At 36.0% G+C, this 17,754-nt stretch overlaps 1 protein-coding gene across 3 annotated transcripts in view; it reads right to left on the bottom strand.

The window, feature by feature from the left end:
* Positions 1–1,133: 1,133 nt before the first annotated feature.
* Positions 1,134–17,754, bottom strand: part of LOC115443587 (voltage-dependent T-type calcium channel subunit alpha-1G) — a 32,513-nt gene continuing 15,892 nt past the window's right edge. Inside the window, exons 15-33 of one of the 3 annotated variants that reach the window (XM_037437861.1) lie at positions 16,398–16,563; positions 15,578–15,733; positions 15,359–15,493; positions 14,912–15,079; positions 13,779–13,976; positions 13,131–13,426; positions 12,822–12,994; positions 12,330–12,499; positions 11,435–11,543; positions 10,486–10,640; positions 9,158–9,306; positions 8,286–8,478; positions 8,010–8,159; positions 7,596–7,757; positions 6,521–6,739; positions 5,981–6,173; positions 4,512–5,081; positions 4,156–4,385; positions 1,134–4,084 (exon numbers count right to left, since the gene is read on the bottom strand). In XM_037437861.1, coding sequence (XP_037293758.1) covers positions 3,314–4,084; positions 4,156–4,385; positions 4,512–5,081; positions 5,981–6,173; positions 6,521–6,739; positions 7,596–7,757; positions 8,010–8,159; positions 8,286–8,478; positions 9,158–9,306; positions 10,486–10,640; positions 11,435–11,543; positions 12,330–12,499; positions 12,822–12,994; positions 13,131–13,426; positions 13,779–13,976; positions 14,912–15,079; positions 15,359–15,493; positions 15,578–15,733; positions 16,398–16,563 — 4,363 coding nt within the window. In that variant the 3' untranslated portion in view covers positions 1,134–3,313. The remainder of the gene's footprint in view (positions 4,085–4,155; positions 4,386–4,511; positions 5,082–5,980; positions 6,174–6,520; positions 6,740–7,595; positions 7,758–8,009; positions 8,160–8,285; positions 8,479–9,157; positions 9,307–10,485; positions 10,641–11,434; positions 11,544–12,329; positions 12,500–12,821; positions 12,995–13,130; positions 13,427–13,778; positions 13,977–14,911; positions 15,080–15,358; positions 15,494–15,577; positions 15,734–16,397; positions 16,564–17,754) is intronic. The other 2 variants (XM_037437863.1, XM_037437862.1) reach the window with 2 other exon arrangements.

Here is a 17,754-nt window from a genome sequence, read left to right as displayed (position 1 = left end):
GATCCATACGTACCTGAAGAACGCGCCTTGCATCCAGCGTGTTCCTGCGATGTTTATCAAGCCATCTGTCCATCTTGCAGGTGAACGTCCAAGGCCGTACTTGCCGGTACAGTATAACTATACTTGAAGTATAAATAGTACACCTAAATAAAGAGGTTATACACATGAGGTTATAAAAGCGAGCTTATTATTATATCGAGCATAAATTCTAACCTTGAATAACTCAAGTGTATTTTCGAGAATCCAAAAATCCACATAAAAGTTATCCAACCTAGAACCTAGAATATTATGACGGTTCACAGCCAATGGATGCTGCTTTAATAGAAGAAAATACTTGTAGATAAAGCAGTCTTAATGATAATTACCTTACGAATTACATAATTTATATATGTTTTTCTGTATAATTAATGCAATCTACGTTGATTGATGTTTGACGATACATTTCCTCCAAGAGGACATCATGTTGTTCAACACGATGAAGAACCCATTAAAATTCGTTCTAAGGAATTATGCAAATGAGTTTGTAAGCGCTCACTAACAAGATAAGACTTGCAAAGATTGTTGTTAAACTTAATTCTGGCCGCCTGTTGCTCCTTTGTACCCGTGTTAACAAAATATACGAGAACAAACGGGTAGTGTTTGTGGAATACGAAATATCATTACACGGCGGGTGATTCCATATTTTGGTAAAATAAATGCTTTAGCAAGGTTCGTGGAAGTTCCTCTGAGAATGGATAGAAAAGGGACTTCTGTGTATAATTATTAATGACTTAAGGATCTATTGCAAGAATTTCTAATTATATTATAATTTAAAGCTATTTTAATTAATTTGGAAACAAATAAGAACTTACGGAAATCTGAAAATTACAATCTCATTAAATGGTTCTTTGTTTAAACTTAAAAGACTTCGCGAGAAAAATGTGTTCCAGATATTAGACTCACTTTAAAAACTCATTTGGAAAGATATTAAAAATCCTATAACGGAACTCGATTCCTTTGTTAGTATGTCCGATAGATCTCCTTCGCGTATCTGTAATCCGCAGAGAGATTGCAATTCTAATCGTTTCTAAATTAGCTGCACCCAAAGTTGTTATTATGGAAACAGGAATACGTTTGTTGAATTGAAACACAGATTAATATTTAGATTTATTTTTTCAACCTAACATCGTCGTAACTTTCGTAACTTGACAGATCACCAGCTAAGATAACAGGTGTACTCACTATGAACATTGTTCATACCCCTTAAAAAATATCATACAATCAGTACCGACAAAACAATTATTCATCATTATCACGAAGTTTACTCTTTTATCACGAAAACACTAGGTATACTTAAGTTTACTAAATTCACTTGAAACAATCGAAACACAAATACAACTGACCACTGTCTATTACACAAGGCATCTATTGTTACTACTGATTAAATCTTCAATCCATAGTATTTTAAGTTAATGGTAGATTAAGTAAAGTTGGAAGACATTTTAATCAAAAGATAGCATCTAATGGAAGGAAAAAGCTTCAATACAAAAAGATAAACCCAGAAAGACACAAATTTCTTAACAATAATGTACGTAAATAAATGTAAGAGAAACACCAAAGCAATAAAATATCGTAAAGTTCATAAAGCAGTGTTCATTGGATATAAAACAATACATGTACATTTGTTTTCGGAATGATTAAGTTTATACTGTTCTGCAGGAGAGACTGTCTTACGTTACAAAACTTTACACATGACCATATACAACAAAAACTTAATAAATCTTTAACAAGAATAATTTATGTGTCTACCCTTCAACTCCTACAGTATACATTTAATTTCAGAGTCTAACCACATTCAATTCGACAAGCTAACACGTTAGAAATAGGAAAGGCACAGTCGAAGTATAAAATTTATTGCTGACTTCCCTAACTAGGTTTGATCCATCACCGCAACTGGAATTTCAGGGTCACGTTTTGGATTAATCTAGCAGTTACGTTTAAACAATACTGTAATCTTGGTTGCTTTTTGGGTTGAACTTTGAGTTCACCATGATTACTGATCTCTCTGAACAAAGGAAGCAGGAAACTTTAAAAAGATAAGCGACTAGACAAACTCATTAGTTTAAATATGCTTATAAAACGTTCACTTAAGTTAAAGGATTTTGTAGATTTGGCACGGCTAGTGACAGATTGCGACTTGTATAAATAAGATATTAATATTCTAAAATATGTTCAAATCACTATAGAGACGTAATGTCTAGTAACTGTTTCGGTTATGCGATGTAAGTCACACGTCTACATAAGTCTACTGTATCTAATCCTTATGTGCGTATTGCCTTTTACACGTCTAACATACTTTATGAATCTGTAAGAAAATAGGATTTATTTATTAGAAAATATTATATTCCATCTTTAAAGAGAACAATTCTCAATTCACGAACGATTGGTTCCGTTGTAGATAATCATTAGATTGACAAAAATCTAGCTAATAACAAATCGCTACGAGGCTACGGTAGTCGTTGACTAATTCCATCTGAATCAATAGTAACTAAGCACACACATTGAAACATAATACTCTAGGCTTTGCACAATGCACATGTCGTTGGATTACAAACTGTATACATAGTACTAAAATTCAATGATCCGAAACCCGTCCTTAGTTTATAAATAAAACCTAACATTTAAATTGACACACGACTTTAAACAAGAGCACAAATGCACAACAAACATAAACTAGAACATTACTTAACGGCTAAAAACCAATTCTTCGTTGAGGTTTTGGAAATTCTCACAGTACGCGTAAACTATTCAATTATAAATTATCAATAATACAATACTATAACAGCAAGCACCATACTAATAATAAAATTACGAAGTGAACTTTAGCTCTCGTAGAAAACATCCCACCACAACAAATTGACTAGTTCTAACTCCTATCTACATAATTTTATACACCTTAACTTAGATTAAATTTATTAAAGTCTCTTCATGAAGTAGTTGAACCGGCCGCAACTGTAGGGGGTGAGTTTGGATGCATAGAGGTTAAACGAGAAAACATTCCACTTCAAAGTTCAAAATGTTCACACACAATTATCGGTTGAAACAAGAATGCATCACTAGAACGTAGATTATGCAAAGAACACAGTAGACAGTACAATGTTACTGCGGCATTATTGTGCAACCGAGTTCAATCTTTCACTGTTCCTTGAGCAGACAAGACCTTGAAGACGACAGAGAGGATCTTAGCAAGGTGAGAGTAGGGAACATCCGGCGACACTTTAAGTATCGCTTAGATGTAGACTTCGTGGTGTTGCTGCGGCCGGCTTCGCCTGGACTAGGAGCCGCGTTCCGAAAGTTCTACTGCGTCATCCGTGTCCGGTTTCGTCGCGTCCATCTTTCGCCTCTCTGCTATTACTATCCTTATCTTCTCCTCCTCACTAATGGGAAGATCTAAAGATTCGGGAGTTAATTGATTTTGAGATCGCAGTGTCAGATGACTCGTATCACTTGCGCCGGCAGATTCCGTCGACAGTCTTCTCTTCGTTCCGCTTAGTCTTAAACTCTGTCTCGTCGACGGCACGGCCAGTAATGCTGGTCGAAGGAGCCTAGCTTCTTCTCCTCGTAGTGAATTTCGTTTGTCGACGCGCTGCCTCCGATTTTGCGCGAACGAGTCTCGTCGGGGCGGGCTGCCGGGCTCCAGCTCATCGACGTCATCAGCGTCGATGAACCGCGCGTCTTCTTCATAGAGAGCCGCCGGCGGGTCGGAGGTGGAGTCCTGTCGACGCCGCCCGAAGGCGTGAGGTGATAAGGACGCTCTCCTCGGAGGTAGTGCGCTCGGTAACAAAGCGTGGTGCGAGTGCAGCGTGCGCCGGCGGCGTGCGGGAGACGGAATGGGCTGCTTTGGTTCGCTGTACGTGAAGTTAGCTGGGAGGGAGGGTACCTTGTTCAGCGGCCGCGGCGGACTCGTGCATTGTTCCAGCGCACGACACAGAGCCCTGTCTTCCTCGTCGTCGGCCTCTCTTTCTAACTCACGCTCTAGTTCCACATCCATGTCGATTTCGTCTTCCATTTGTTTGTGGGATTCTTCTAGGTGTTTCATTAGTACCTATTGAATATATCAAAATAGTAAATATTCTGAAACTTTAAAATATACTTGTTTGTAGTAAAATAACTTACCGCAACAACGACGTTGACAAGCACGAACTGCGCCATTAGGACGAAGACAACGAAGAATATTGGTGCAATTATAGTGGATACGCAGCAATTGCGCACGCAGTCGACGGAACTGTCGCAGTCCTCTCGTAGGGTATCTTTCATGATTCCGTTCCAGTTGTCTCCGGTAGCAACCCGGAATAGGGTTAAGAACGCCATTCCGAAATTAGCAAAGTGAGCGTGTTCTCCCAGTCCTATGAAAAGAGATTTTGGAATGTTATAATGATATAAATTTTATTAAAACTTATGATAAAATTAAAAGCAATTAATAAACTGGTTAATAGTCCTTTGACTATGTAGTTCTATCAAGTATAAATTACCTTGACATGGTATATCATCTGAGCATTCCAGTCTTCCAAACAATTCCACACCCAACGCCGCAAATATGAAAAATAGCAGAAAAAATAAGAGTCCCAGATTGCCAACTTGCGGGAGAGCTTGCATCACAGTGTCCAACAGCGCCCTTATTCCCTTCGCCATTTTCAATAGCTTCAGAACTCTTGCAATTCTCAATACCCTCATAACCCTCATAATCGTGGGATTGATTGGAATTATATTCGTTTCTAATTCTTCTAATACAATTCCAACTATCGACAGTATTACTATTATTACGTCCAGCTGATTCCATTTGTCTTTTAAGTATATCTTGAATCCTAGCGCCACAAGTTTCATTGCTGCTTCCAGTATGAAAACAGCAGTGAAGAAGTAATTGAAAATCTTTAATGCGTATTGTAGCGCTGGTGGCATTCTATAATATTCTATAGCCATTGTCACAACGTTCAGACCTATAACTCCTGCAATGGCCAAATCAAAATACTTGGACGTCACAACGTTATGCACGAAGAGTCGTGTTTGAGAATAATCTGAATAATATGGCCTCTGGTGCATTTCTGGAATAAAAACAACGATAATAAATGTTTGCATATCTTTATTACGCTTATGTGGACTTTATGAAGCAATAACTAAAATCGTTTTTGTCTAGACGATGTTAACTTGAGCATCTGTTTTATGAATACAATTTTCATTCGTGGCGGTTTCATTAAGGTCATGATGGGGAAGATAAATTATCGCAGCCTACATGCCGGATTGGTTTATCTGAATGAGAGTAATTTATGTCCCTCATAAACTCGAAGGCAATATTTTTACAAATAGGGTGTAACGACCGGGAGCTTTATAGACGTATATACTGGTACATTATTCGTAATCTTTATGCACATCCGTATTTTTTAGTTTATCTCAGACTGATAATGCTTTTTACTGAATTATCACCTCGTTTCTATGCTGTGATTTAAAGAGTGTAAATCCATTCAGTTAATAATGGTTGTAAGTAATGAAACAGATTGTCAACATAGATTAAGACTATTGGTATTTATTTAATCTCACTACACCTAATCTACGGTAAGTTACTCACTAATATCAGCAGCGAAAGACACTATACTTAATAATAATAATAATATCTGCCCTGTATTATATACTTTGCCCACTGCTGAGCACGGGCCTCCTCTATTACTGAGAGGAATTAGGCCTTAGTCCACCACGCTGGCCTAGTGCGGATTGGTAGACTTCACACACCTTCGAAATTCCTATAGAGAACTTCTCGGATGTGCAGGTTTCCTCACGATGTTTTCCTTCACCGTTAAAGCGAACGATAAATTCACAAAGAATACACACATGATTTTTTTAGAAAAGTCAGAGGTGTGTGCCCTTGGGATTTGAACCTGCGGACATTCGTCTCGGCAGTCCGTTCCACACCCAACTAGGCTATCGCCGCTTTTTATACTATACTTACTTCGTCTTTTTTTTTCCATTTGTAGTGCTCTCTTAGCGGCCCTCCTCACTCTTTCTTCCTTCTCTTGTTCCTCGCGACATCGGTGGAAGTTCTCCACAACCACTCCCACAAACATGTTTAACACGAAAAATCCCACCAGAAGTATGAAAGCGATAAAGTAGAGCAACCTCCATTCTGAGTAATTCACGATTGGCTGCCAACAAATAAATTATTGAACAATTACGATCGTCGCGCCAATTATATTATTATAGGTCAATGAATTTGATCAGTTAATTCAACGTGTATTGAATTATCATTTTTATATTGGTTCGTTTGAAATGTTTAGCATTATGTTATGTCAATTATCTCAAGCGGATATTTTGTGACATAATTGTACGCATCGTGGAGTTAGTTTTAGGATAAATCGGTTAACGGCAATCGCATTGATTATGTGTAATTAAATACCTTCCAATCCTAAAAAAAATCCATCTAAATTTATCTAATGATTGTATTATTATAGACTACTGTGGTTTTAACTTTACAAAACTCTTCCATTATTACCTGTTGATCAACACCTACTGCATCCAGTCCAGTATACATAATGTTGACCCAGCCGTCTCTAGAGCTGAGCACGAAGAGAGACATCAGCGCCTTACCTAGGTCGTCGAAGTTGTACTTTCTGTTTACCCATACATTGCCCTCTATAGAGAGACAGTCTGATTTGTTCTTTACATTCTTTATGTTAGCTCCTTCGCAGTAAAAGAACGCCCCTTTGAAAAGCTGAAAGAAATTGATTACTAGACAATTCGAATTTTTGTTGTTCATTATATTTAACAATTTATATTATCTATTGGCCTTAGGGTCAATGAAGTGGTAATATCATCTAGGTATGTTAAAGACAAAAAATGAAATGCTTAAGGAAATTAAAAAAAAAAACTTTAAACTGGACGAAGTGAAGTTAGCGACAGAAGTATAATTAGAGTAAATAGTATATAATGCTGTAGATGATAAGGAACCGTCCAATATGAACTAAATATAACCAAATACGAGGCGTAAATTGCGAACTACAGTACCTCATAAAGATATATTATTGTCATAAAACGGATAGGTTCCCGGTACATGACTATTGGGACAAACGACATTTACACGACATGTCACGGAAATGATTAAATTATTGTGGAATTTCATGTGACTCTTGGGAATTCAATTTCGTTTGATTGGTCTCTGTAGGCTAACATGTAATAATCATCTGCATATGTAGAATAATAATAATGTGTCCAATCGAATATACATGTTCGATAGTTATATATTCGATAATACGAATAATAGAAAGAAACTATGCAATGTGTATTAGACTATCTTCATCGTGATTTACGATTTATATCACAATATATAACTCCTTTGTGAATTATATTTTGTGTGTAAAATTAGTAAATCTTCTAAATTTCGCTATTTTTGTTGTTCAATGTAGATTTGACCCATTACTTCATACATAAAACATAATTATATATTATATTTTCTGCTTAAGTACACCTCTTGATATGAAATTTTTTGAGCTGTTATTTACAAATCACATTGATTTAGATAACAATAATGATAAAAAGTAAGACTTATATTAAAGACAAACAATTCTAACCTGCACTCCCAAAATGCCGAATATGATAAAAAACGTGCAGCAAATAAGCACGATGTTTCCAATGGGCCTCAGAGACGAGAGCAGTGTCTGAACTACCAGCTTCAACCCTGGAGCCCTGTTTATTACCCTCAGAGGACGCAGCGAACGAAGCAGCCTAAAAACCTGCTCAACGAAGTAAAATGCAATGATTTGATAAGATATTTCAGTTCAAAATTTGTTTGCATTCAACAGGCAAGGTAAGTTTTATGAAATAATACAAAGCATATTTTTATGAACGCCGTCGAAGTGACTATGAAAAGGTTTAAACTTGAATTTAAATAAATAAATCTACACATTTTTTAAATTTTTTCTCAGTCAAAAAGTGTGTTACGAATCACGTTGGAATTGAATAGAATCAATTAGAAAAAGACTTACCCTGAGAATTCCGAAAATTCTAGGACTTGATTCCGATACCAAAGACATCAGTAAATCAATGATAGATATAATCACTAATGAACCGTCCATGATATTCCATCCAGAAGTAAAGTATGCATCTTGCCCGTAGAACATTCCAGATGCGACTACCTAAAATAAAGTCTATTCAATGAATAAGTTATTTCAATGGAGGAATTAATCAAAAAGCGACTGTAGTAGTCACGACAGAAAGTAGTTTTTAGAATTCCGCAGTTACCATGTGCCCTAAAATCTCACCTTTATAAACATTTCAATAGCAAAAACACCGGTGAATACGTAATTAGCGGTGGATAGGAATGCTCTTTCCTTAGAGTCTGGTGGGATGTTGGGCCGTTCCATGGCTAGCGTGATGCAGTTCAGTGCAATGAATAGCAGCACTATGTTATCGAACCAACTCCTCGTTACCACCCATGTGCAGAATCTTCTTATGCTGTTATTGTGATCAAAAGAGAAAACATATTACTAATTATTACTACAAGAAAAATTATAAAATGTGAGTCGATAATCAGGTTAAACGAATAGACGTCTAATGATGATGGCATAACGTAAGCTAGAGCATAAGTTCAGTAATTTCAAGTTACAGCATTGCTGTAGTTTTAGACACTCGCAAAAACTGAATATATATGTACTCAGTTACACTTAATTAAAAAATATCAAATTATGCGACTTTGTTCTTTATAATAAGTATTAATTTTGACCCACCTGACTGTCCAACCTTATTACTGACTGGTGCAGTGTAGAATAGACTTCAATATTGATTATTAGACTTGAATAGACTTTTTAACAGTTGAAAAATAAATCTAGTGTACATTGAACGTATTCTTAAAATGCTATTTCTTTGTATAAACTTGATAAACACATATGTAAATTTTAAGATGACTGATTTTCTACTCTTGTTTCAGCTAATTAACATTTAACGTCACCGAGTTCTAGACCAAGCTGCTCCGTTATTCGGAGATTTTCGTTGAAATTTCTACAGAATTTCATAGAACATGAATTAATTTAACGAGGCCTCGTCTGCTTGAGGTGACTTTTTGCTCTACAAAATCTCATAACCCAAGACTTATTTCTTTTACATATTAGAATATTTTATTAAAATTTTTCCTTACTAGTTGTCCGGAGCGAAAATGTACAACGAATAGTGCTCTTTCTCCTTGAGGCATCCCGTTGGCTCCATAAAGCGGAATAGATCTTTGAATCGGAACGTCCGTCTGTCGAATCTTGATGATAATATGCACACGTTGTTGTTTATTGCCACCTAAAATAAATTATTCTCTATATGTTTTATATCTTATGATGGTGTTATCTATAATACGAGAAGAGAGCTGTACTCCTTCTGAAGTACATTGCGCGCATGGAGGAGTGTGAGGTTTGACAAGTATAAGTACATATAGAAAGTGCCCAAATACAACATGTATGTAATATATGTATTGCAAATATATTGAATTCAACGCTTAGATTTTGATCACTAGGCGACCAATAATGTATATGTTGCATTAATAAAGAAGTTAAAACCTGCTTCAGTTTAATAGTTTCCTTCAGTACGTTTTGTGGATAAAATAAAAAAAAAAATCATATGATTAGTTGTCAGTTAGGAATAATAAAATGCGTCCTATGCATCAAAATAATAATTCAATATTTCATGTTATCGCTAGAAAGTCTAGCATGTCACATGTAAAATGTTTGCTGCTTTATACAAGCGAATTCAATTTTCTTCAAGACGTTAGTCATTTCTTCTTTGTACCTCATCTCTTTTATGTTCACGAGCAACGCGTATAACTTGGATTTTATATTAGATTATTATCTTCGTCTTTACACTATAATACTCCTCTTGAAGGTTTATGGGTTTAACATAATTTTATATTGATTTACTTTTTGTATCTACATCCATCGATTTTGCGATCACATAGATTAGTAGATTCAAGGCCCTTCGTACTATTAATAGAACAACCCTTGCTTCATAACTTTTAACCCAAAAGTTATCATAAGGGTCTCATGAGTCCCATGACTTGTCAAAAGCATTTATGATATCAGCGAATTTTACTAGCTGTATTACTCTCCATCCTAGGAAAGAAGAACTTGATCTAGGATTAAATCCAATATCTTGAAGTCTCACTGCTCGAAACAAAGCTATTGCAACATTGTTTTTATTACAACCATTGATTAAAATCGAACATCACCGTTTGGGTGCGTGTCACAAGGAGTTAAAACCCGCCATAGTGGCTCATGTAACTGTTTCGCATTCCGTGATCAGCTTGTATATATCCGTCTTCAACAGGCCGGCATAATTGTGTCGACTGCCGAGGGGTAATCATCTCTCGTCAGTCGATATTCTATTCGACCCCACTTTACTTACCATCAGGTGCAATCAGATCATTATGCCATGCCTGTATAAAAAAAAGAACATTAAAAATATACTATTAATTCTCCAACTTACTTCCTCATTGATCTGTTTGATCAAAGGCAGCGGTTGGTTGTTCGGCCTGGTGGGCAGCGTCGCGACTTCGTTCCGAGTGGGTCGCGGCGACGGCGTCGGGTGCGACAGTTGTGTGGGCGACAGGTTGCTCGCTTTCACTTCTGATACTGTTGTGACTGTTTCAAAAATCATAGTAAATACACATGACGCGTTTAACCTTGACGGTTCAAGTCCGCGTCTATGAAGGCTGGTGGTCTTCGAAACGTCAGGAGAATATTATGTAAAAACCGCGATAAAATTAGATAACTAGTTTTATTTGATGTGTAACATTCGCGTAAACCTAAGAAATTATTATCCGAAGAGATAGGCAAAAGTGCAACCAGGGGATTTACTTCTCGTCAGGTGTGTTCCGTCCTATGATGTGATAGGGGGCGATTCTATTGCTGTATTAGACACAAATTCCAGACTCCGGGCAGAGACTTAGCAGAAACCCCAATATAATATTGCCCTACCCGGGACCTTCGAACCGTGTCGTGACGCATACGCAATACAACTACACCACCGAGGTAGTCATTTCACCGAGGAGAAATAGTAATGTAATATTTGTTTTGATTAATCAAAATTTATCTTAAAGCAATAAACCTTTTAGATATATCAAATTAATATAAAAATTGAATTTTTATGATGAATTCTTCTACGTCTTTAATTATTGTACTACTTTCTTTTAAAAATTATTTTATATCGTTAAACAATATGAGAGTATAACTATATTATTTTATATTATTTTATTTTTTACTAAATAAATAAAAAAATATAGTCCACATTCCTTTCGCTCAATTTGAAATAGTCGTAATTCACTTCTATTATAACAACTCGATTTTTGATTTACCTCATCCATATACTGAATTCGAAAGCAAAAAATATGTCCCTACAAACCAAAATCCAATAATAAATCCAAATAAACTGTTACCTGTCAAGTAGTCATTGGTGAGTGACAGCCTGTGGGGAGGCGGTTTGACTGTGTCGAGTCGCACGGTGGAATCTGATGAGAAGCCAGCCTCCGGTGCCTTCCACGACACCTGCTTGTGATCAGTGACGAGTATTTAGATATTGGAATGCTTTTGGTTTATAAAGATGATAGTATTCGAATTGAATTTGGAATGTCAAAAAACTAATGAAAGTCCTTCGACGACATCGTGAACTCCGACTGCTTCGACGTCGGCTGCTTCACCATACCCACTGTCCATTACACAACCTCACTTGTACCCACATCTGCGTCTATGTTAATCCGTACGTAAATAGTTTTTTATTATCTATATCAGAATGCTTTATCCAAAACGATTATATAAAGCTGTAGACATTGTTTGTTTTAAGACGCTAATCTCAGGAACTACTAAACTGATTTTATGTTTTTAGTAATAGGAAGATTTAATACTCCTGAGTGGTATAAGCCACTTTTTATCCCGGGAAAATTTTTTCACGGTGGCCGAGCTGCAGGCAAAATGGTTTATAAGATTGAAGTTACTAATCGATTTGAATATAAAATATCGAAAAACTAATAGTGGCCAATTTATAAAGTTCTTAATAGTAGTTTACTCTATCTAATAGAGCTCGTTAACTAAGTAAATGGCTTTGTTGAAATTAGATTTGTATATCAAAAATTGTCTGAAACTGATCTGTTGTTCGCTAAAACACTTAATACTCAAGACTATGAGACAATAATAGCGAAAGAATATGATACGAAATAACACATCAAAAGCAGTAATTAAGTATTAAAGCAAACTAAAGCCCCAAATCAATACACAAATAGCAAACAACTTTTATAATACTAACTTTTAAACAATATAATATGACTTAATACTTACATCAGGTAATAGAGGAGCATTATGGGCCGACACTCTCCTTGCAGGAGCAGCTAAGACTCTCGGAGCAGGCAATTGTGCCCTAGATCGGTTATTAGGTAATTCGGATTGCGTGTCATTCTTAATGACCATTGATGATGATAGAAGCAGCTCGTTTTTGCGAAGACCTGATCCTATAATTAAAAATTCTTGTAAAATTTTACTCAATTACCACAAATATTGATGTTTGTAAGAGGTTTGTTTCGGATGGATTTTTACTCCCTATTTATTAAAATAAAAAAAAAATACTTGTACATAACTTCATGAGACTAATCTATTCTGAACAAGAGTTATCTGAAATAAGAGATACAAGACCCTAGAGTTGTAACATGATAAAAATATAAGTGCATGATCGACATAAATCTGAAAATACTGAGCACAGAACTAAATTATTAACTTAGTAAATTATTGCATCTTTGCCTTTGAGATTGTGTCAGGATGTTATATTTCTCTTACCGTTACACACGGCGTGGTCGCGTCCATTGTTCAGTACTACTGCATCAGAATCAGAACCAGTCCTTTGCTTAGGTTTCCTCCGTAAGCTAGGCCTGGATAGACGCCAGCTGTACCCTCTTTGTACTCTGCATTTATCGTCTCCGTTAACAATACTGCTTACCACACTTATGTTTCTGTAAGATTTGTTACTTTGCATACTTTTCTTAGGCAAATGACATAAATTTATCTGTTTATATTCATTAAACATAAAATATAAAATAATTTATAGCATACATTATAGTAACTACATTAAAATTAACTATGACTTACTTCTGGGAACTTAACAGACTTGCTTTGTCATTCGTATTCAAACAATTTTCGTCCTTAACTATTGTGACTTGTAGGTTCTTTTCCGGTAGAAGCGGTGATGGCGTTGACTTTGGAGTACTTGGTGTCGTCGATAACGGTGACGTGGACCTCACTGGAGGAGGTGCGAGGGTCAGAGGAGGGGGCGCTAAAGAGATAGGTGGGAGGCGAGCCTTCTCAGCACCTAACTGAGCCTGCACTGAGTGCAGTGTTAGCGTGTAACTGTTTGGTGGTTTTAGTAATCCTGGAATACTTGCGCACTGGAATAAAAAGATTTACTTAGGTTTTATATAGGTTAGGCCGTTGGTCTGTATATTTTTGGATTATATAGCTATATGATTACAATCTTTAATGCCAAAATGACTCTCATATTATAGATAATATAGTTTTAGAATCATGTTTCGCCTTAAAACTATTGCGGTTTATAAACAAGTAAATATTATAATATAATAAGTTGAAATTGAATATTACTCATGTAATCCTTTTATCAAATCCAATGAATATCATAACCAATGCATTTATAGATTTAAAATGTTAAACAATGTAATCAAGTAAATGTTCTGAATAAATTGTTAGCGTTTTCAATAATTTTAAAATGTATTAGATACTTACTGATGTCCTGTCAATAGAATCTAAACTGGATAGCATAGACGATCGCTCCAAGGTTAAAGCCATATTGAAATCTCTGAACGACGCTCCAGGTTCCAAGGTGGTTGATGGAGAGTCTTGAGGTGTGGCCGCTGTGTGAGTAATCATGGGTACAGCTGTCGCGTCTGGTAATCCAGCACTGCTTGCCAACATTTTTGATTCCTAAGAAATTATAATTCTTTTTAAAAAGACGGTAACAAAATCCACAACGAAAAATACTTTTCTATAATAAAACTTTGAGACGAGCCTGTCACTCGGCAGTGATCCGATAGTAAGCAGTTGGACGTAAACAGTACAATACCCAGAAAAATTGCGAAGCTCTGCATGACATTGAGATTTGTCAGGGTATATGGCTCAATCGCTACATGGATTTGAATATCAGCTGAATATGTAGTATAAACGCGAAAGACGATTCGGTAGAAAGTGTTTGGCGGTTTTCACCTGTGCTATAAGACAAAAATTTACATTGGGTTTGGTTTCATCACCAAGGATAAATGGTGGTAAGATGTAAATTTTATTTAAAGGGTTTTAAAGCTTATATTTTCAAGATTAATCCTTTTAATTCATGTCCATATAATAAACTATCTTGCCGCATTACATAATCCACCAAGTGAGGAATGAATAGTCAAAGCTTCTCATTAATGTGATATCTCGTATAATAAGCAAAAGACATGGATAAATAAACATGGTTGTGACACAAAGAACGGCAGATGGAAAATGTTAATTATACAACGACGGCGTGTTCTATGCAGCTTGTTTTCAATTGCTTTGAGATATGAAACTGGGTGTATTAATTAAATTCCACCCAATTTTTCATTACAAATTATTTTGCATTCTCGTTTGCGTCACAAACAATATTAAAGGTTTTATAGTGGACAGCATTTTGTTTAATAAGAATATGTATTGTTGTCCGTTTGTTGTACTTATTGAGGTCACTATATTTGTTATTTTAGCGCTCCGTTAAATATGATTGATCTGGCTCCTATTTCTTGGACAGTCCAAAGTAAAATTATTGAAAATAGCTAACTACTGCTTAAGCGAATGGAATCCTAATTTTAAAAAAGGTCTAATATTTACATAGTTAGATATTCACTTACTTTTTGTAGGTTGCATTTGTTGGATTGAGCGCAGTCTTTGCAAAGTGTTGGGTGGTGAGAGGATTTTGTTTTGCGTCGCGTCTTCCCCGATTTATCTTTATGTCCATTCACATCGTCTTTAGCTTTCCTAACGTCGTCCGCTGACCGCCAATAATTTTTTATTTCATTCTGTTCGGGAATAACTTTTAATTATTCAAAAATATTGGACATAATTTACATAATATTGCTTATTAATTTCTACGAAGGACAGGGCAACTGCGGTAAACGATAAAAATTAAAAAAAAATATATAAATTCTTATTAATAATTATTACAAATCCTTTTTCGAAATGATATAAGGGTAAATCATTTATTCCGAGCATATAAAATAGGCGTATACATTCGATTTCAATATTGAGGCTCACATGTTTCGGTTTAAGAGAGCCCGAGTGACAGTTACGAATCGTACCTGCGAGAAGCTATCACTCGAATGAGATCCCGAATTCGACTCGTCGTATTGCATTTCGTTATTGTCAGAGAAACATTCGCTTGACAATTTCGACTTCGCCAATTCGCGTTGCTCACGTTCTCTCCTCTCATTTCGCTAAAACATTTGAATAACACATGAGAATTTGTTCATGAATTTTGCAGGTACGGGCTCCTAGAGGTATGAGCAAATCAAACTTACCTCAGAACTAAATCCTTCAACAAGTATAGCAACCAGTAAGTTAAACAGTACGTAATTACCAAAAGTCATAAGGGCAACGAAATATAACGCGGCCCAATGACTCGTCTTTTCCATACCGTTAAACAACACAACATTCCAATCTTCCTGGGTCAAAACCTGAAACGTTACATCAAAGTGAGGAGACAGCCGGAGCGTGCAAACCGCTCTACCACATCAAAATATGTTCCAAATATTTAATTCTCTTTAATAAATCAAAATAAGCAAGGTGTGCTGTCATATTGTATATAAGTCGTGCCTTTTGGTGTTTGTAAGTTACTTCAATGTTAAATCATAAAAAATAATATAAAACATAAAAAACACATGTTAGTATTCAGCGTGTTCGTGTTAGTTGTGTTATGTTGTATTGTTAGTGTATACTAATACATGGAAGGTAACATACACAGACGGCGGTTTGAGTACACAAGCGTAAGGGTCCAGCACTTCGTACTAACACTATTCACTACGAAGCAAGATGCAACTAACTACTGAGCGCTCTTAGTATGATGCATACTTAAACATAACTAGTAAACAAATATAATACGGCGAATCTCTCGCTTGTGCCAAGTTTCGTAATACACAAATCATTGTCCATATAATTTTGAATCGCATGTTTTGACGAGTTGAACACATGGGTCAAATCGGTCAGAGTATGCTACAGTTCCAATCAGTTCAATTTGGTCGTTACGAGAAACACGCGGCTTCTATCCTCTAAGAACATATCAAACGGGATCGCAAATAAACCGACTATAATTCCTATAGGTTCTAACCTGCCAACACTTACCTGGAACACGGTGACCGTGGCCCACAGGATGTTATTAAAATGTTTCCTGTCGCATTCGCACTTGGGATGATGCGAGATGATTTCGGGACAGGTGCAATCTCGTTCGCTGCCGTTGTCTTCAACGTACTTGCAAAACTTACCACCGAATAGATACATGCCCAGAATACTGCGCGTCGCGGGTTCGATGGAAAAATGAAAGAAAAAGAAAATGCTATGCGCACACGCCGCGACCGAGTCCTGATGACCTGTGATGCGTAAGCGACGGTAACACTGCAACCCCACCACCGCTGCCACAGCGAAATAACTCTAATGTTACGGACTGCGCTGCACTCTGTACACTGTGCCTGTAGCCCATAGAAGCAGTGCTCCACAGTGACGTTAATGTGACTTCAGCTATTTATTATGCACAATATAATACAATTTTCCATTTATACAATAAAGTTATAAGTACGGATTAACAACAACAAACACTGATTATACGTGAGTAACAATTACTTATAATTTTATAACAACCGTAATATTAGTTTTATTTCGACTACAAATGGTCTCAGTTTGGTGATGTATTGATAAATATTAACAATAAAAAGCCTAAGTGGTTAAGCAGTGTTATCGCCGTTGGGACGCTACCACCAACGGTTTTGTTAATTACTCTAAATTAAACAAGTACTTCATTAACATCGTGTTATTTAGTGCATGTTTTGATACATTTCAAATTGGTATTAATCATTCTTTAAATACTGCCTCATGATCATATATAATAAGATAAATGCAATTAAAATAATCCGAAAGATAAAATAGGCGAAAGTAAAGTGCGGTAAAGGTATTTAAGATAATAATTAATCATTCATAATTGTTCAATAATAATATTATTACTCGTTGCAATGTCATTCAAATTAAAATGCATTAATTTCATAAATAACTTCATCCTGAGATATGCAGGTGAAATAAGAAAGGAAACTTAGATGGGTGGACCAATTTATTAGTTATTAATAAGTGGAAGTTAAAATGTTCAAGAAAAGGGAAAGTAATTGAAAATTAGATTGTTACTGAAGTTAAAACAAGGATGCGGGGTTTGATAACGAAACCAATGGAAATTTCGTGCAATAAAAAAAATAAAGGTAGGTTTATATAAATAGCCATCAGTTTCGTATCTAAATAAATCCTAAATTATAGAAGCAGCATGCATAGTGAAAGAGATACTGTTTAAACTGAGTGCAGCTGTAGTAGTATGGGAATAGAGGAACTGACGAACAGGTTAACCCACGTCTCGGCTCCGAACGACCTCAAACTAACCTACGTTCAACCAAGCTCACTGTCTAAGTATGTGCTCTCGACAACTTCTCATACGTACGAAACA

The sequence above is a fragment of the Manduca sexta genome, chromosome 12 (genome assembly GCF_014839805.1).
Source record: "Manduca sexta isolate Smith_Timp_Sample1 chromosome 12, JHU_Msex_v1.0, whole genome shotgun sequence".
Taxonomy (NCBI): Eukaryota; Metazoa; Arthropoda; class Insecta; order Lepidoptera; family Sphingidae; genus Manduca; species Manduca sexta.
Note: the sequence above shows the minus strand (reverse complement) of the source record. Positions and strands in the feature narration are given on the sequence as shown.